The 21,285-nt window shown below is 39.2% G+C and overlaps 1 protein-coding gene across 5 annotated transcripts in view; it reads left to right on the forward strand.

Annotated features, from left to right (window-relative positions):
- Positions 1-21,285, forward strand: part of POGZ (pogo transposable element derived with ZNF domain) — a 69,872-nt gene that overhangs the window by 16,178 nt on the left and 32,409 nt on the right. For 3 of the 5 annotated variants that reach the window (XM_045295616.1, XM_004716625.2, XM_045295619.1), the window contains exons 2-3: positions 9,308-9,432; positions 10,456-10,614. In XM_045295616.1, the coding sequence (XP_045151551.1) occupies positions 9,309-9,432; positions 10,456-10,614 (283 nt within the window). In that variant the 5' untranslated portion in view covers position 9,308. The remainder of the gene's footprint in view (positions 1-9,307; positions 9,433-10,455; positions 10,615-21,285) is intronic. The other 2 variants (XM_004716626.2, XM_045295618.1) reach the window with 1 other exon arrangement.

Genomic DNA, 21,285 nt, shown 5'->3' on the forward strand with positions numbered 1-21,285 from the left:
TAGGTTCGATTTGGGCTGAATGTGTTTGCTTATAACAGTTCATAAGTAACCCTTGTGTGTTATACAAAAGAACAAGCCAGACTGTTGATAAAGGCAGAATTTGGGTTATTGAGGAATCTTTTTCTGTTTAAACTTATCACCATCATCTTTGGATTTGAGATATAGAACTATAACTTAATTTCAAGCATAACAAAAAGCCTGAGAAAGAACACCGAAGTTTTGTTTTTACAATGTCATTTTGATTTACTGCCTTCTGAGAAAATGGTTCAAGAGCTGATGCTTGTTGGAAAAGCAGCATGAAGGAGAATTATAGAGGCCACAACTAGACATTATTAGGAATGGGGATTAGACAAAATAATTCTACAGTGATCATTCATTAGACAGTACTGCTGATAATCAACTCAAACACACTGCCCTCGAGTTGATGCTAACTCATAGCAGCCCTGGAGGACACGGTAGAACTCTACCCCTGTGGGTTTCTGTAATGTAACTCTCTCTGGGAGTAGAACGCCTCACTTTGTTCACTGGGAGCTGCTGGGGATTTTGAACTGCTGACCTAGCAGGAGCTTGATTCATAAACACTAACTACACTAGGAGGGCTTCCTCCAGCAGTAGCTTGAAAATGATCTTTATTTGCTCTGTACTTACTATAGGTAAACTGTTGTTAGGAATAGTTAAGAATGTTGAGATCTTTGAGGTGATCTGTCTGTATCTTGACAATCCAGAAAAGACGTTGATAAATTTAGATGCGTAAGGGCAGTACCGACAGTTTCTATAGTAGTGTGTCATTCAAGTTGAAATCTACACATCTGCACCCAGAAATTACAATGAAAAGGTTTGATTAAAGGTGTTCTTTTTGCTAATCTATGATTTTCTCTTTATATTGACTTTGAAATTCTCATATTTAAGAAATAGACATTTCTTAGACATGCTATTTGTGGTTGTAGGTCTTTTGTTTTTGTCCCCTTGTCAATAATACAGGAGCAGAGTTTTTATAATAGTTGTGGGTTGATCCAGAGGCGATTTTATATTTAAAATGATTAGAAAGGTCCCTTGCATGTAGATTATGGCCTTGAAATACCATTCTCCACCACACAGAAGAACAGGATGTCCTGGACAAATGGCTGATGATAGGCCTGGGGAGGAGAATGTAGGAGTTGAGCCTTACCTCTTGCCATATCAGAGCTCAAGGATTTTTATCAATCACTACTAGGGTATGAAAAGGACTCAGGAAGTAGATCTTTGAGTATCAGTAAAGATAAGGACAATGGAATAAATACATCAAATATGTTTATGTCTGTGATGTCTTAATGGAAGTTTAAAATAATGATAATTGGCTACTTTGTGGAATGCTGTCATATGAGTCAACACTCAGTGGCACTGAGGTTTTTGTTTTATTTTTTGTTTTTTTAATTGAATCAACTTATTGAAAACTAGTGAATAAAGGGAAGGAATTAGGCAGGATAGAAAGAATCAAAGCACAATAAAATGACGTTCTATATAAATTGCACCATCCAGTAATTTTGCTCCAATGCCATAGAGCAGGAAATCAGGGAAGTTGTCAGGGTGTGGGATTTGGTTTGTTCTTATACAAGTGATCCAGCTAATAATAAAGGTGGAATGAAGAGAGTTTCACTGTTTTTCATTTCATTTCATTTTTAATCATTTTATTGGGGCTCGTACAGCTTTTCACAATCCATACATATATCCATTGTGTCAAGCACATTTGTACATATGTTGCCATCATTCTCACAACATTTTCTTTCTATGTGAGCCCTTGGTATCAGCTCCTCGTTTTTTATCACCCTCCCCCATGTCCCCTTGATAATTTATATTGTTTTTCCCCCCCATGTCTTACACTGAACGCTGTCTCCTTTCACCCACTTTTCTGCTGTTCATCCTCCTGAGAGGGGGCCATGCATTGACGACTGTGATCGGCTCCCCCTTACTCCCCCCACCTTCTCTTATTCTACTAGAATCGCTGCTCCCTTAATTGGTCCTGAGGGATTTATCTGTTGTGGATTCCCTGTGTTGTGACCTTATATATGTACCATTATACATGTTCTGGTCTAGCCAGATTTGTAAGTTAGAATTGGTGTCATAATAGGGGGGAGCATTAAAGGACTAGAGGAAGGTTGTGTGTTTCATCAGTGCTATACTGCATCTTGACTGGCTCGTCTCTTCCTTGTGGCCCTTCTTGCAGGGGGTACCCAGTTGACTACTGTGGGGTTTGGGTCTCCACTGTGCCCTCCCCCTCATTTCCATTGATATGATTTTTGTTTTATTTTGGGTCTTTGATGCCGATACCTGATCCCATCTATACCTCATGATCACATAGGCTGGTGTGCTGCTTCCATGTTTGCTTTGTTGCTTCTCAGCTAGATGGCTGCTTGTTTATTTCAAGCCTTTAAGACCCCAGATGCTGTATCTTTTGATAGCTGGGCACCATCAACTTTCTTCACCACATTTGCTTGTGCACACATTTTTTTTTCAGTGATTGTGTCAGGGAAGGTGAGCATCACAGTTAGTAGAACAAAGTATTCTTCGTTGAGGGAGTACTTGAGTGGAGGCCCTATGTCCATCTGCTGCTGTAATGCTTTATAAATATATCTACATAGATCTATTCTATCATTATATATAAATGTATTTACATATATGCATGCCTGTATTTAGATAAATGTCCTTTGCCTCCCATTTCTTTCCTCTATTTCCTTTTACTTTCCACCTGTCCAACTATTATGTTCGACCTTCATTTGGATTTTGGTAATTCTCCTTGACTACATTGCCCTTGAGCGAGCGCCCCCCCCCCCAAACATCCTGTGCCCTCCACACCATCAATTTTAGATCACTTATTCTTCCCTTTTCCCTGGGTTTGGTATGCCCTACCTTTCCCACCCCCTCCCCCTCTCCCGTGTCCCCCTGGAACCATTGGTCCCATTGTTCTCTCCTCTGGATTGTTCACCCAATCTATCTTGTCCAGGCAGACATGCATAGACAATAACATGTGTAAAAACAAAGCAAAGCAAAACAACCAAAAAAAGAATACAAAAAATAAATCAACAACAGCTAATATAATAAAACGAAAATAAATAAGTAAAAGCAAAAATTGAAAAGCCCTCAAACAGTTCCAAGTCTATCCGTTGACCTTTATGAGTATTTTCGAGTCTGCTGGGGTGCCACGCCCTGGCCCCAAACTCCACCTTTGGCATTCCTTGGGGCCTTCGGAGCTTTGCTCCCCTTGCTACTCCGCTGTATGCCCTTGGTGTTTCACCCCAGTGTGGTGGGGTCAGATCTGGCACATCTCCTGCACCATGTCCCCAGTGCTGTCTCCCTTACTGTTATGTTACAGTGAGGGACGTCAAGTCTCATGGTGGGGCTGCTCTGTGATCCTCTCTGTGCATTGGCCGCTCTGAGCCGGAATATTTTCCTCAGGGCTTGGTGGGCCAGGGTGTGTTCCATGCTCTCTCCTTCCCTCTGCGTTTGCTCCCGATCAGAGGCACCCTGCTTCCTGAACTGCAGCTTCATTGCTGCCCTCTGAAGTGCATTCCTCTGGAGTGAGGGGTCTAGGGTAGTGAGGGCCTGCCTCGCAGACCTTTCTATTGGTTCCCTGCTTCATGCCTGTATGTTGCATTCATGACTTGATGCGCTAGATTGAAGTCTGGTCCCTCTCTCCCTCTCCTGTGGAGATATACATAATACCCTCCTCTTGGGTGGGTTAGTGCCCTGTTCCCCCGCTACCTGTCTCTCCCCCCCCCCCCCTCACCTCCTCGTTTTTAGTTGGCTGCCATATATATCCCTTGGTTGAGTTTGGCATCTGCTGTAGTACCTGGACCTCATCCCAGGAATGTATGTATATAGTAGCTTTCCCCATATGCCCCTTTTTTCTTTTTTTTTGCTTACCTCGGTGGACTCTTGTATTTGTCCTTTTGTGCTTGGCTTACTTTGCTTAGCATAATTTCATTTCTTTAATGTGAAGTAAATATTTAATATGACAAAATTACTTTAAATAAAGCCAGTGTGCAGTGTGCACTTCCTCTGTCTCAGGCTAGCTAACATTAAATTAAAATATCTTTTTTTTGTTAAATGGTGAGCAGAGTGGCATGGTATCTCAAAAATTAGAGCCGATAGGGAAAAACTGGTATCATTCTTGGAATCAGCAGGATAAATATACCCAGAAACAAGTCTAACACTTGAAGCACCAAAACATGTTTTGGCCAGAGTAATTGTTTCTTTTACGATTTCTCTTCTTTTCTATAGTATAGTATAGCATACTATGCACAGGTGGTTAGCTTCTTGGTGGAAAAGATTTTCCTTATTTACTGTATTATTTTAATATTTTATCATGAGTATGTGCTTTCTTTGCAAAAATAGCATCCATCATCTAGAGAGCTAACTAGTAGCAGCTACAATTCTAAAGTTCCAATTGCTTAAGGACATAATGGTCATTCAAGTATCTTTGTCTTCTAGAACCTGTGAAAAATCTCTCATTTCAAAAGTGGACATCAGTTCTAGAATAATTAGAAAATTAATGCCATAATTATACTGTATCCAGATTCATCTGTCTTCACGCTCAATTCCAATAATTCATAGGCATTGAAATCCATCCTCACAGCTTGGTTTTGAAGCACATGCGACATCTCCACTTTGTGTGCAGTGTCATACAGGGGATTGCTCTTCTCCATATAGCTGGCATAGGGCTGCATTTCATCCTCCTCACAATCTTGAGTCCTTTTTGCTTGTGTTGGTTTACATTTTCTGCAGGTGGTGGTTTTGAAAATACAAATATGTAAAATGGTGATGATCAAAATAGCAAAGATAGGAAGACTGATATATTGAGTACTGGAGACGCCTTTAGAGTTTTCATCTCAGCCCCGCTTGGTGGTCCACATGGAGAGAGGGGGAAGGAAAGGAGGACAAGGGGAAAGGGAAACGGGAGGAGAGGGAGCCCAGGAGAGGTCAAGGGAGGAGCCGAGAGGGGGAGAAGGAGGAGAGAGTCCATAATTTCATTTCTAATGAATTACTGGATCCTGGCATCTGAGCATGCCTCTGATGGAAGAACATGCCTTACGAAGCAATCTTGAAAGAAAAAAGTTTTAAAAAAAGGGAAAGAAAAAAGTTAACCCTATGTATAATTAAGCTTACTATAAAGAATTGAGGCGTGTATCATGAGTATGTGTAGTCAGTGGTGACCGGACTATAGGAAGCCACAGGAGCTGAGCTGATTTTTCAAACTTGGCATCAGCCAAAAGTCTATTCCTTTGAGGCAGAGGTCAGACATCCCTTTACCTTCCCACCTTCCTGTTCAACTCTAATCAATCAACCGTCCCTCCCATTACACTCTACTGGGTTCAGTAGTTCATTGCAATGACAACACAGAGCTCACAGACAAAACTTTTGATTATAGGGTATGTTAGGAAAGTTAACAGGTTACAATTCATGACCAGGAATGTTCAGGATACAGTTCTTCAGTCCAGAGTGCATTTTCTCAGCCATGCCCACAGGCATGCTTATCTTTTGGTCCTTCGCCTCTCAGCCACTTGGCCCCTTAACTTCTGCCCTGCTTTGTGTTACAGAATTCTTCTAGTGCTACTTGTATTGGCCAAAAAGCATTCTACTCAACCTTAAAGTAAGTCTCACCCTAAAGATACTCAGCTCTTTAGGTGCTTGGGTTGGCAAACCTAGCTCTTCCCCACCCCCATAAGTGCCTGAGGCACCCTGCACTGCAACTGAGCCTCCTGCCAGAAGGCACTGAGTTTACGGTCTTGGCCTGGAAGCTGTGTTGTGCTCTTGGCATTGCTTTTGAAAAGAAAGATCACATCTGAGCTAACAGTCTAGGTCAGATGGAGCACTGTGTATTTGAAAACTTGATTTCCATGTCTTCCAGAGATGTTTTGGGTGTAAGCCTGTAAGCCATCTAGATTCTGAGGAGAATCACCTTCAGTACAAAATGGATACTGGTTAGGTGGTCAGACATACTTTCACTCAGTGGTGGGATTCACATTATTTATTTACTTACTTATTTGTATTTAATTAACCAAATGGTACACTGTCCTAGTGATCATGATATTGAAAAATGATATCCTGAAAGGTAGTTTACTATTTCATAGTTATACTTAAATAAGAACAATAAAATATGTACATAAAACTAGATTATGTTAGTTTTAAAATAGTAATGAAAAATATTTAATAGCTGAAGAAAAACCCAATAAAACCTATTTTAAATCTTTCCATATTGCATCTTGATTGGCATCCTCACTTGCAGTGTTCTTGGCTTTTATCCGAGCTCCATCAGCTGAGCGCTTTATCCCTACCCTTCTTTTCACTCAGGAGCAGGCTCTCGTTCCTTTAGGCCACGTGGACAGTAGTCACTGCGTTTGGTGGGTCAAACTTCTTCCAGCAGTTGTTCTGACAACAGTTTGAGCTCTTTGAACACTTTAAGGAATCGCATAATTCACTCATAATATCTTGTGGGAGTTTAGGGCCTAACAAAACTTGAAATGAATGACACCATGGCCCCCTCTGGTTGTTTGGTACTTTTTCTCTTCTACATTATGTTTACTGAAGTAGCAAGGGAATAGGAAGTAGTATTGTATCAAAAGAATAATGAATTTTATGAAATGAATAAACATTACAAGCATAGTTTCATCTGATTTTGTATTCCTATGGACGGAATGAACATTACTGCTGGGTGCTTAGAATACGCTGTTGTGTTGTGCAGATAAACATTAAAAAAAAGAGTAAGAAATGTCAATTTTTTACTTTCACATTGGGTAGATGTCCAGCCACCCCCCTAGAACCCTGATTACAAGTGCTATTTTAACAACTGGTTTGCTGAACTTAACAAAAAAAAAAATTAGGTATCAGTTCTGCTGAACCTGGTTCAAACTGACTGAATCCTACCACTGCCACTGCTCTCCAAATTTTCCGCATTTCTGACATCAACTGTCCACAGCACGCTACTTCTCAGTTTGGTTCATAATTCATTGCAATGGCTCTACAACTCCGACAATTCTCAAGATTATGGGGTTTATTAGGGAAGTAACAAGTGTCTCAATTTGGGAGTAACAAAGTACAACTCAGGAAACAGGATATAATTCCTCAGTCAGGACTACTTCCAACCAAGACAGCTCTTGCCTTTTTCTCAGCTGTGCCTGCTGGCAGGCTGCCCTTCTGTTGGCCTCTGCTGTCCCAGGGGCAAGTGTTAAAGCTCTGTAGCGCCAGCTCTGTCACTCCATGGGTATGCCAAACCCACTGCAGCCACTGTTTTGCTGCTGCAGGTCTCAGCTGTAGTTTCATTTTTTTCACTGTGTCACACCATCTCTAGTGTTAGATTCCTTCTGTGTCTAAGGTTCACACCGCAGTAGTCCCAGGTCCACGTGCTCCAAACTCCGGTTGGTGTGTCCTCCTCAACCTCTGGGATTGGTTTTACGTCTTAACATTTGCAAGTTGTGGCCAATCCCATCAGTCCTTGAGAACTGAGCAATTGCCTTCGTAGATCTAAATCACTCAATTTGCTTAGTAATTGACACTGCCAGTCTGTTTGCATAGTAAAATGGCCAGTGCCTGCAAGGTGTGCTAAAAAATTAGACCAAATTTAGGGTCAGAAAAGCCATATACTAGGAGGTTTCATAAGGTTTGTGGAAAATTGGAATTATACGATAATGGAATTAAAAAGAACTCATTGCACTGCAAACACCAACTTTTTAGATGTGCTATTAAACTATCCACAGGCTTGACATTGAAAACCACAATTTGCATTCAGAGGGTTGTCCCCATAATGTTCAGTATATGTTCAGGGTTAAAAGAGGGTCCTTGAAAAATCATCTGCAGATGTTACCCACAGTGTATTCCACATGCTGGTGTTATTTACCCATTAACTATTGACTATAAGCTCTAAGAAAGATACAGTGGCAGGAACGATGACTCCAATTAATAGAAAAATGCTTAGTGTCATCTTTTAGATGAACTAGACTGGAAAATACAGAGGTGTTGTGTTGAATAGTTTGGGGCTCAAAAGAATGCCTCTAATAAAGGATTTTGTTTTGAAATTTTGTTTCTAGTGTGTGTTTAGAAATTAAATATGAAATGAAGAATTTAAATTGCTCCCTTTTTTCCATCTTTACTCATTGCTCCTTCCTCTGTTTTTGGTTTGGAAAGACAGACTAAATTAGAATGGAAGATTAGAGAGTGGTTAGAATTAAGGGAAACATTGTACTTAATGAAAACTGTGATGCCTAATCCATGCATCTGGTTGTAGTTAGCAAACTGGGGCGCTGCCGGATATTTTCACTTTTTAGGGGAAATAGCACCATCTGTTGGACATCATACAGACTACTACTGTCAAGTTGTAGGGCCTTACCTACTCAATGGGAGCCCTGGTAGCTATGTAATTAGGCAGTTAGACAGCCCAGCTGCTCCCTGGGAACTAGATGTCGGCATTCTGTTTCCATTGAGAGTTAGTTCTGGTAATGCTTTAGGGCACTTCTTCTCTGTCCAGTAAGGGCTTAATGAGGCAGGAGTGACTGAGTGGCAAAGGTTGGTTGGTTAGTTTTGGTTGACTTTTTAATAAACAGTAATAGTTTTTGGTATTAGCCTCAATAAGAAATTAACTTACACACAGATCTTTTGCATTGAAGATATTTGACCATTGAGCAATAATGCTACCATCATTCTAAGACAAAGAAAATGACACATAGTCAACGAATGTGGGATGACAAAATAACAATAATTCTTTGTTTTCATTTGCAAAGAGGTAGATTTCATTTTTCAAAAAGGCATTTGATTTAGGCAGTGTTTTCAAATTAAAGGAAGACTCCAAAATGATGATGTGTTCCCAATAATTTTCTCGAGTAGAAGTACAGAGTAGTTGTAGGGCTGATCATGGGGTGAGGCAGGTTGAGGCATTCATCTCAGGAGCATGGAAAGGCTCCATCAAGGCATTATTTCCAGGCAGTATGTAAGAAAGATAACTGTTAACTTTAAAACATCATGGTGAACAAAACTCATTTTGAATCAATACCATCTGACTTAAATTGCATGATTCACCTCATCCTAATGCAGCCTTAAGGGATTATAAAGTAAGCTTTAATAGTCCTAATTATGGAAGAGTTTTTATGGAAAGGATTCTAATATTCAAGAATAAAAGCTGTAATTTTGTACCTCTAGAAAGGGAGAATGAGGAAAATGGGTAGGTGATGGATGAGGGAACAGAAAAGGGCTAAGTTACTAATGGATTCAAGTATCTGATTCTTGTTTTGCATAAAATAGATTCCCCTTTCCTGGAACTATATCTTACTTTTTCTTGTAGCATGGCGGACACCGACTTGTTTATGGAATGTGAGGAGGAGGAGTTAGAACCATGGCAGAAGATCAGTGATGTCATCGAGGACTCTGTAGTTGAAGATTATAATTCAGTGGATAAAACTACTACAGGTAACAAGCTTTTTTTGATTCTGTAAACTTCTACCATGCTTAAATTGATCTGAAGGCCTTTTGGTTAAGAACATATGAGGCAGAGAAGTACTTTAAGAATCTAAGACACAAAGAAACACATATCACTAATAAATGTCCCACGATTTTAACTTTAAAAAAATCCCGAGATGCCGCATTTTTACTGGTGCCACCTTTTCCATGCTCTAGCCTATAAATGCCTCAATTTCCTTATCCACAAAGCCAGAAACAGCATATTTAACTTGCGAAAAACATTGAAAAGTTGGATTGGCCAGTGTTTATTAAACACCTTGCAGCACTCTTATCCAAGGATGTATGAGCACGGTTGCAAAGTGGCAGTGTGTGTCAGCACTCGTTCTTTATGTACTCAGTCAAAATACACTTCCTATAGATTTTTTTTTGTTGTTGTTGTTTTCTTTTTCAAGCTTGAACTTGGTTTCCTCTGTGAGTGGAACGGAAATTGTTTTGTGCTTGCCTTCATGGACAGTTTAGCTTCTCTTTCTTAAAGGTGATGTTGCCAGGTCACATTCTAGATTTCCCTGAATGCAGAAAGTGGGTGGTAGCCCCTCCACCAAATTGTACCAGCTGCTTTCTCTGTATTTTTATCTTCCCTGCCTTGAGACCTGAAGATGGCATTGTTTTAGGCTGAAGCAGGACGGACACAGTGCAAGGTCTGTGGATGGTTTAATGTGGATGGTTATGCATACCAGTTGTGGCGATGAGAATAATAAACCTTTGAGTCCTAGATGTTTGCTAGTGCATTATAAGCAAAACGTTAAAATCCTGGTTCAATGGGCTTGTGTTTTAACTTACCCAGGAAATATGAGACAAAGAAGGGATTGCGTCTAACTGGTGGAGTGAGGGGCAGGTAGGAGGAGAAGCCAGGTGAACAGTTGGATATATGAATAAAACAGGAAACTTTGATGGAAAGGAAAGATGAGAGCAGTATCCTTTAGCACCAACTCTCCCTGTCTCCCAAGTGACTGTGCCTCCCCTTCCCCACAGTTTCTGTGAGCCAGCAGCCAGTCTCGGCTCCAGTGCCCATCGCTGCCCATGCTTCTGTGGCTGGGCACCTCTCTACATCCACCACCGTTAGTAGCAGCGGGGCACAGAACAGCGACAGTGCCAAGAAGACTCTTGTTACACTAATTGCCAACAACAATGGTAAGTGGGATTATTGGTAAATTCTTCCTGGGACAGAGGGATGAGAACATTTTCTTTTTTTTTAATTTTAGGGACAAGAGTACCCGTTATTAGTTAGACTCTGGCGTGGTTTCTACGAATTAGACAGTGTGGTTTCGTAATGATTCTCTGATAGGGTGGTGCTTCAGTAGGTAGTGCAGTTCCTTCTGAGTTAGTTCTGAATTAGATGTTTGTGGCTCAAGTCTGATGGCAGCAGGTTCTTACCTTATGCTTTCTAGGAGGAAAAAGCAGACATCAAAAACTCTAGCCGGTTAATAGGCATGCTTTTGTTTTCATTAGAAGAACCTTACTAGTTTGGTGAGAATTTTCTCAGGGTAGCTTTGTTCTTTATTTCTTGGGCAGAGTCATCTGGTTATCGGTTCCTGGCTTGTGGAAGACAAGCGAGGCTTGTTGGTCCTCAGAAGGAAATGGAGGGAGTAGTCCTCGTGTCACTAATATATTTACTGACCAGAAAGACTATATCGTAAATTGGTTTTTATGTAATTTCTGATCGCTATTTGTACCTTCTGATGATGAATTAATTGGCAAGTTATGTCTCAAAACTCATCACTAAAGCAGGCACCTTCGTAGAATTATTACATTGCTGCAAGGGAGTTTATTTCCTTTTAAATTGTGGTTTTATTTCCTTTTAAATTAAAATAGTTTTATGAATACAAAAACAATTAGCACATTGTAGATAAACTAGCAAACATAATCCCACCACTAGGAGATAACTGCAGTAAAACCCACAAAGGCCGGAACCTATGTAAGGCAGAAGAATCCTGTCAGAGAAGGAAAACTCAAAATATTTTCCACTAAAACATTTCCTTTAGCCTGATAAATACTCTCTGAAAGCTAGACAGAATCAGAAAACCATGGGTATTGCCACCCGGGTACCAGCAAGTGCAGATGTTAAAGCTGAAAATAGTTCCAACAAGTACAGGAGTCAGACATGAAAAGCCAGTCTTCGCTCCGTGTGCGTTGTTACTGGACGCTGCTGCTTTCGCTGACTGTCTATACTTTACAGCTGTGCTAGTTTTTGCGTGTAAATTTTTTTCCAATAAAGAACAACATCCAAAAGTTTGAAAGAAGGTAAGAAAGACTAATACAGTCTTCTGGTTTTTGTTGTTGTATTTTTCATTAAGATAAATAGCAAAACACTTTTTTCCTTGTCTTGAGAGGTTTTACTTTTACCTTTAAGTTTAGTCCTTGCTTTAGCTATTTGTAATTTGATACATGTTACCATGATTTGTCAGAATCTACTTCTTCATTTGCTTGACATTCTTACCTTCAAGATACCTCATTTTGCTCATGAAATGAGCAGCAATTCTTTACTTAATGCATTCAGTGTGTGTACAAAAGGGCGACAGGCTTGTCACACGGTTTTTTTCTCCCTTAAGTATTTTATTGGCATGTGATAACTTACCATATAGCGATGTTGATGGTTTTTTTTTCTCCTTGAGATATTCACGTTTTCAAGAAGATAAGATCATGAATTCCTTAGTTTTTATAAGAACTTACTTCCTTTTTTGTTTCCTTTTTTAAAAAAGCTTATTCCTTCACAGCCACGGACAAGCGAGTGAGAAATTTATCTCTGAAAGAAAAGTTTGACGTTGTCAAAATGATAACCGAAGAGAAAAAGACTGTCAAGGAAGCTGTAATTAAGTTCAAGTGCGGCAAAACGCAAATTTACTCAATCATGAAAGAAAAGGATAAGATAATTGAAAAATACATGAGCAGCAGCAACATAAATGTCAAGAAAGGAAGGGAAGGGAATTATGCTGAAATCAACAAAACGGTCTTTGAGTGGTTTCTTCAAGCTTCTGCCAAAAATGTTCCTGTTTCAGGGCCTATCCTGCAAGCCAAGGCCAAGGAAACGGCGAAACTCTTGAAAGTTGACGGCTTCTCAGCATCCAACGGGTGGCTTCAGAGCTTCAAGAAAAAGCATGGGATCGCTTGCACCGTTGCTTGTGGGGAGTCAACTGAGGCTGACAAAGACGCCATTGAAAACTGGTTCACAAAATTACAAGAGATCATAAGGGGCTACGAGCCTAAGGACATTGCAAATGCCAATGAGACCGCTCTGTTTTACAGGGCACTTCCCAATATGACCCTGAAAATGCAGGGGGAAAAATGTTCGGGGGGCCGGTTTTCAAAAGAGCGCCTCACCGTCCTCTTAACCACTTTTGCAGACGGGACATTTGAGAAACCGTGGGTTATAGGAAAGAACAAGAAACCGCGATGCTTCAAGAACATCGGCATTAACCAGCTCTCCGTAGAATGGAAGTGGAATAAAAATGCTTGGATGACAGGAGGCATTTATGAAGAGTTTTTAAATAAATTCAACAATAGCATGAAAAAGCAAAATCGAAGCATTCTTTTGTTTATTGACAATGCTACTTGTCATCGGCCCCTGCCCCTGTCCAATATTAAATTAATTTTTTTCCCACCCTCCGTGACCGTGGTCCTACAACCTCTGGATAATGGCATTATCCAAAATATTAAAGTAAACTACAGGAAGCTGCTGCTTCAAAAAGTGATTGCCAACATTGAGATGCACAAGATGGCATCGGAGATGTCAGGGGAAATTGATGTCCTTGATGCAATTTCATTTCTTAAAAAATCCATCAGAATGATTAAGGAAGAAACTGTCAGAAAATGCTTTAAAAACTGCGGTTTCGTATTTGGCAGTGGCAATAGTATGCCAGATGAAGCAGTTCTTGAGACTGATAACATCATGCAGATTCAGGATGCAATAAATGACATTTATAGTGATGTTCCAGAAGATCGGGTCAGTGCCTTATCTTACATTGATATTGACAAAGAAATTGCCACAGAAATGGACAATATAAACCTGAAGGAAATTGTGGACTTGCAGGCTAAAGATGATGAGGATGAGGATGATGCAGATGGACCATTAGACGAGCCGGAGCCCTTAAGTCAAACACAGATATTTAGCTATATAAAAGCTTTGAAGGAATTTGGAAAAGTTAATGAAGAACAAGAGTTTTTTAATAAGGCTACAGACTTAGAAATTTGTTTCAATAATCTCATCAAAAAACCAAAACAAAACAAACCGTGCCGTTAAATGTTTTTATTAAAAAGGGAATTTTATCTATATCTTTGAATAATAAATGCACTTATCTGTACATTAATTTGAATAAGCAGGCACATCATGAAAAATTATGTGGTTTCTTTTCCAGTCTTATAAAAATCTAAAAGAAACATTTTCTGGGCAATTTTGAGGTAGATTTCTTAATAGTGGTAGGAAAGAAGAATGCCCACCATATAAATAAGGCAGGCCCCGTGAGTTCTGGCTCTCCTTAGTGTTGCTAACATTCATTCTGTGGTGGCACTGTTGGGTGGGCATTGGACTGCTAATCGCATGGTCTGTGCTTGGGACCCACCAGCCACTCTGCGGGAGAAAGCAAAGACTGATTGCTCTCGGAAAGATGTTGCTGAGTACTATTGAGCTGGTTCCGACCCATAGATGTGACCTTATGCACAACATAACAAATCACTGCCTGGTCCTGCCCCATCCTCACAATTGTTCCTCTCTATAAAGATGAACACCGTCAGAAACCCGATACAGGGTTGCTGTCAGGCAGAATCCATTAGATTGCACTGGGTTGGGTTTTATTCTGTACATCGAGTGAAGCCTGTGAGAGCCAGAACTTAATGGGACTGCCTCGTTTTTTTATGTTGCACAGTTTTCCGGCTTTGATGGAAGTGCAGTCTTAGCACTTTTCGATCACTGATTTTAATGAACTCTACTAATTTCCATCAAGTCAAAGTTGACTTATAGTGATCCCGTAGGACAGGATAGAACTGTCCTTCAGTTTCCGAGACTAACTGTGGGAATAGAAAGCCGACTTTGTGGATCACAGCACAACATGTAACCACTCCGTCACCAAGGTGCCTGTCACTGATTTTAATGGGAAATATTTGAGTTTTCCTTCTCCCAGGAAGTTTTCCTTTCTGCCGTACCCACGTGGGTCCAGCTTTTGCAGGCTTTGTTATACACGCATACTTTCATATACATCTTTGTACTCTGTAGTGATTTACTATTTACAAACATGAGAATATATTGACTTTACTTTTTGTCTGCTTTTTTCTTAATATATTACAGTGACTGTCCCATTTTAATAAACATATATGTTTAACATATTTGATGATGAATTTTATTTCCTGTTACTTGGTTAACTATAAATTGCAAAAGTGTTTTGCTAATGTAGAGAGCTTCAGTAAGTATTTCTGCATCCTTAATTCTGAGAAATCTCATATCCTTAATTAGCTCTGACAATACATCTTTAAAAGTCCTCTGGTTGGATCAAAGGACATTACAGACTTTAAGGATTTTGACTAATATTGTTAAGTGGCCACCCAGAAATATTACGCTACTTTATGTTTCCATTAGACGTGTGTGTTCGTATTTTTGGAGGTTACCATGCATGTATGCTTCCTTCTTTAGGGCCCTGATATTTTAAAATTAAAAGTACTATGAAGAACATCCTTGGACATTATATTTACAGTATAAAGTCTTAGGGGATTGCTGGGTCAGAGTTTTTAAAAAACTTTCCACGATTCTTTTTATTCTTATGGGATATTTTAAAACAGCTTTTCTTTGAAACTTCACGGTTCCTGATCCATGTCATGATGATATGTGACCTTTTTCCTTTTAATATCTTTTTATCCTGATTTATATGTAAAGTAAATCAAGGAATAGCTGGAACATGGTTTGAAATTTCAGGATAACTATTAGAATACTAAATTGTGTGACTTCCAGGTTTGTTCTGTGAAGGAAGGATAAAGGGTTTTCTTTTCAATTCTAGTTAATGTGTTTTGCATCCATACCATGTGCTTTTATGGTAGGTCTTGTAATGATGTAACAAGTATACAATATGGTACTTAACTTTCAAAAAGCTTAGACTCTTAATAAGAATATCTCTCTGTGTGGCACACATCTTTGAGGGCCTGCTCTGCCGAGAGCCAGGCAATGCTATACAGTGGGAAGTAGAGACGGTTTCTGGCCTTTCAGATAGCAAGCTTTAGGAAACATACGTATTTAAGACTGTGTGAAATTTGTCTTTTGTCAAAATAAGAGTAGACAAATGATAAGTCCTAAAATGTCCACACACACTTGGAAACTTGGTGTATGATAAAGATGGTGTTACAAATCAAGGGGAAAGGAAGGTTAGTAGACAAATGGTGCTGGGACATTATTCACAGGTAGAGGAAAAATGGTGCCCATGTATACCAAAATTAATTCCCAATGGTGTATAAAAGTCAAAACTTAAAAAATTTTAGAAGAAAATAGAAGACTTTCATGATCTTAGAATAGGAAAGATTTCTTAAACTAAATATATAAAAAAGCTAGCCATAGGAATAAAATTAATCTGAGGAGGCTTCAAAAAAGATCTGGAATCTCCCCACAAGGCACATAGCACTACATTAAAGACATAGTTAAAGAGCGAAAAAAGACAAATTGGTAGAAGACATTTTGCAATGGTATTAGTATTCACACTGGTAAGCAATAGAAAGAAATGGACAAAAGACTTGAATAGGAATTCCACTGAAGGATGCATGTATGGGCAGTAATCAACGTGAGAGAAAAAGCACACAGCTTTATTAGGACTCAGGGAAATGAAAATTAATGTTACAAGGAGATGTCATTTTATAGCTAGCAAGCGCTCTGGTGATGTAGTGGGTTATGCATTGGACTGGTGCAAAAGCAACAGTTCAAATCCACCAGCCACGCTATGGGAGAAAGGGGAATCTTTATTCCTGTAAAGCGTTAATAGTGGGGTTCTAATAGTAGAAACTCACAAGGGCAGTTTCTACTTTGTCCTGTAGGGTTGCTGTGAGTCGGAGGTGACTCAATGGCATGGGGTTTGGGGGTTTTTGTTTGTTTGTTTGAGAGCTCTTTTGGCTTAGTGGGTTACATGTTAGGCTGTTAACCACAAGGTTGGTGGTTCAATCCCACCAGCCACACCATGGGAGAAAGATGAGGCTTTCTGCTGTGGTAAAAAATGACAACCTGGGAAATTCACCAGGACAGTTCTGCCTTGTCCTGTAGGGTTGCTATGAGTCAGAATCAACTTGGTGACTGTGAGTTTCTTTTGAGATTTGGCAAAAATGAAGAAATAGGCCACTTCAAGTGTGGGGAGAGGATGTTGATACTGATTATTTCCACTTTGGAGAATGATTTTGATTTAACGATACAAAGGCAATTATTCTACTGATAAAACCTAGAAAATTCTTTGGATTTGTATGAGGAGGTATATGACAAACAACCCTCATGACCTATCGGTAAAGTGAATTATGCTATGATGAATGAGATATTACATAACTGAAAGTCAGCAGATTGCAGCTACACACAGCCACACGGATGGATCTTAGATTCAATGTTTATTTAAAATGAATATATGTTATGCACTTGGCTACTAACCACAGAGTCAGCAGTTTGATCCCACCAGCTGTTCCACATGAGAAAGATGAGGCTTTCTGCTTCTGTAAAGATTCACAGCCTCAGAAATTCCACAGGGGCAGTTGGACTCTGTGCTGTAGGGTTGCTATGAGTTAGAATCAACGCAGTGATCATGGGTTACAGTATATATGTTGTGGTTATATTATAGCATTTTCATGAACTTAAAAACAAGTACAGAAGAAAAAATAAAATAAGCCAAATATAGTTAAAATATATATTACTTATTGAAAGTATACAATAAAACAATTTTTTTAAAAGCAGGAGAATTAAATCACAAATTAGAGGAAGCGACTACTTCTGGGAGTGAGACAAGCAGATGGACCATTAACAATTCTATTTATATTTTCTATTTATAAGCTGAATAGTGCATTCAGGCATGTTCATTATCATTATATTTTCAACTTAAATTTTTATTGTATTTTACTTTTTATATGTATTTTGTCTTGTTGAGAATGCACAGAACAAAACATATACCAATCCAGCAGTTTCCACATGTACCATTTAGTGAAATTAATTACATTTGTAATTACATAACCATTCTCACCTTCCTTTCACGAATTGTTCCTTCTCCATTAACATAAACTCATTGCCCCCTAATGTTCCCATCTAATCTTTGAAGTTGCCGATTTAACACCATGTACATAGTTCTTTAAAAAGCCAGTACTCAAGGCAGACCTTTTATACACATAAATTAAATTTGATTTTTAGGAAGACTTTTGGGAATATTTTTGGCTTACGGTTTAAATATTATCTCGGCAATAGTTTCAGGGGTTCAGCAACCTGCATGGTTCTCTTAAGAATTCTTGAGTCTATGAAACCTTGAAATCTTGTTTTACATTCCTTCTCTCCTCCCCTCCCCCTCCTCCCCCTTTTAAACACAATACCTCTATAGAACCTTAGATAAAAATATTCCGTATTGGCGGCTGGGTACCATCCAGTTCTGATCTCTTGGCAAAGTATGCAGTGCACAGAGGCAGTTAGCTCTATACATTCATATCCGCTTATTTCAGACTCTCTTCCCTGTGTTGGAGGACCTCATAGGTTTCCCAAACTTATTTATTATTTGGCTTACTGTCCCCTTTTCAGAAAAGAAATTATTTAGCCACCCCTCTGGTAATTAAAAACTTTTGTGCTACATCCCATACTACAGGAGTTAGTGTAGCTGTTTTTGCATCCCTCCTGCATTATTCCAGCGCCCTTTAGGGGGTGGCATCTACTTTGGGACACACTAGGTAAATGTAACTATGTAACATTTCCTGTGAATCAAAAGCTAAAATACAATTAAGAAGATTAAAAAGGTTTTTAAAAGGATGAACGGGAAAGGAGAAGAACACAATTTTGCCCTACATTATCACATGAAGGATGTAGACTTTGTAAAAAACAAACCCACTGCCATCGAGCCTATTCTAATAGTGACCCAATTTAGTGTTTCTGGGGCTGTAAATCTTTATGGGAGCATATATGTCAATCCATCCACAGAACTGCGGGTGGATTTGAACCACCAACTTTATTGTTAGTAGAGAACACTTGCCCAACAGCACCACCAGGACTCCTTGTCAGAAATTGTTACCAACTGCTATTGAGTTGATTCTGGCTCAGAGTGTTTTATAGTGACCCTGTATAGTATTTTCAAAGCTGTAAATCTTCATGGGAGCAGACAGACTCATCCCTCTCCCTTGGAGCTGCTGTTGAATTTGAAGTTCCAGCCTCACAGCAGTTCAGTTACTTGCCCGACAGGTCACCAGCGTTCCTTTGATAGTCATTAGAGAGAAAGGAATCACAACCCGCAATGAGATACTACTTCACACCCAGTACGATAGCTAAGATTGAAAAAAATGTTAATATGATTGAACTATTATTAGTGAATTACATGCCAAGAACACTATTTTTTTTAAATGTTTGCAAGGATGTGGGGAAATTGACACCCTCATCCATTGCTGAAGGGAGTGCAAAATGTACCACAGCTTGGACAACAGCTTGATGCTTCCTCAAAAAGTTCAGCATAGAACTACTTAGAAACCAGCAATCCCAAGCCTTAGGTATATACTCCAAACAACTGAAAGCAGCATTTCAAAAAGATAATGTACACCAGTGTTCACTCTAGCAGCACACACAATAGCATAAAGGTAGGAACAATAGGTGAATGGGTAAATAAAATGTACAAATATACAATAGAATATTACTCAGCCATGAAGAGAAGTTAAGTACTGGTACTTGCTACACCATGGATGAACCTTGAGTCAGTCACAAAAAGACACTGAATGATTCCACTTAATATGTATTAGGCAAATGTATAGAGACCAAAATTTAATGGCTAAGGGAGGAAAGTGGGAGTGAGCATGTCGGGAGCACTGAATTTCTGTTAGTGGTAGTCAGACCATTTGAAAAAGAATAGTGGTGATGGCTGCACATGATAATGGAATCCGTGACACTGAATTATGTGTGTGAAAATTGTTGAAATGTCTAATATTTTGTTATATACTTACCATGATTAAAAGGGAATGAGATACTGAGACATAGTATCAGCCTTAAAGACATCATGTAACATAAACAAAGTCACAAAGGGCCACATAGCATGTAATTTCATTTATATGAAATGCACAGAATAGACAAAACCAGAAACAAAGTAATATTGATTGCCAGCAGGCATGGGGAATGAGTGTTAATGGATACAGGGTTTGTTTGGGGGGTGATGAAGCTGTGGTATCAGGTATTGGTGATGGTTGTCAAGCCTTGTGTTCACTTAAAAACAAAACAAAAATGTCCCCTTGAAGGATAATCTGTATGCAGCTTAACATTTTCTGTTTTGCTTTTAAGAAAGTTTCAGGAATAAAATATTGAAACTATTTTATGTCCTTCAAGTCCACAACTCAATTCTTTGAAAAAGCTCACTACGATTGATTGCAACTGATAGTGACCCTATGGTGATTCAACACTTAGAAATTACATATTTACACTAGAAAAAAGGAGAATGACAAACACTTCATGTGCTTATTTTTTGAGCTGTAGAGCAGGTGCATGTAATGTGCATTTCTTATTACTAATTAGGATTTGCAGCTCCTATCATGTGCTCCGCTCTTTGGGGTTCAAGGGTATGTAACAGGCAACTCAGAGAGAGACCTTGGTGGTCTGCTTCCAAAAGTTTACAGCCAGCGAAAACGGGAGTCACCGGAAGTCAGAATTGACTTGAAGGCAACTGACTTTTCTGTTTTAAAGTAAACTTAAAACGATGTAGAAAAAGTTAAAGCCTCTTTAGATTTGTAAAGCAAACAAGTTGTTAGAGCAGCTGCTGAAACCCCTCCTCCCCTCCTGGTTTCAGATCCATTTCTAGCTGCAAGTCCCTGCTACTTAATTTGAGAGTCAACCGAGAGGCAGAGGGTTGGTTAAATAATTGTGATTTTTTCTTTTATCCTCTAATGGTGGTATGCTTTGGGCATTTTGTTTGGTTTACTACTTATCTGTTAGAGCTGCATTTTAAAATAGATTTGCAGATGAAATTATATAACTCAGAACTTGTTTCAAAATAATACAGGTGGGGGTAAAGGAATGAAACAAGTTTGGCCATCAGTTGCTGATTAATGAAGCATGGTGATGAGCATATGGGGTTTCGTTAAATTATTCTGTTTTTATACACATTTGAACTTCTATATAATAAAACACTTTAAAAAATTTAAAGCAGTCAAATTACCTGTATAATTACTATAGATAGGACTTGTTATCTGTCAATGTCTATAGTCCTTAGTCTGCTGGCTCAGTAACTGAGGTTTTCTAGCCTTCTTATAAACTTCATTTTCCATGAGAGTGGGGGTCATTAGTAGCCTAAGGAACTTTGGTGGTGCGTTGGGGTTAACAGTAGAGTCGGCAGTTCAAACCTGCCAGCTGCTCCCCTGGAGAAAGAAGAAGCTGTCTGCTCCTATGAAGATTTACAGCCTCGGGGTCTCTGACTTGAAGATAGTGGATTTCGTTTTTGCTTGGTCGTCTAGTTTTGTAGTAACTGCAGTGTGACTCTAACTTATCAACTGATTGTACCCACCCCATCCTGGTTATTTGGGGTAAAAAGTGAGATATATTGGCTTTTGGAGAATTCCTATCTGGTTTTGAGTCTTTGTAAATCAAGGAATTTGGTACTGATGATGACCTTTAACCAAGTGAATTGTAAAAAATAA

The sequence above is a fragment of the Echinops telfairi genome, unplaced genomic scaffold (assembly GCF_000313985.2).
Source record: "Echinops telfairi isolate 266 unplaced genomic scaffold, ASM31398v2 ScPeMD7_5805;HRSCAF=6673, whole genome shotgun sequence".
Classification (NCBI taxonomy): Eukaryota; Metazoa; Chordata; class Mammalia; order Afrosoricida; family Tenrecidae; genus Echinops; species Echinops telfairi.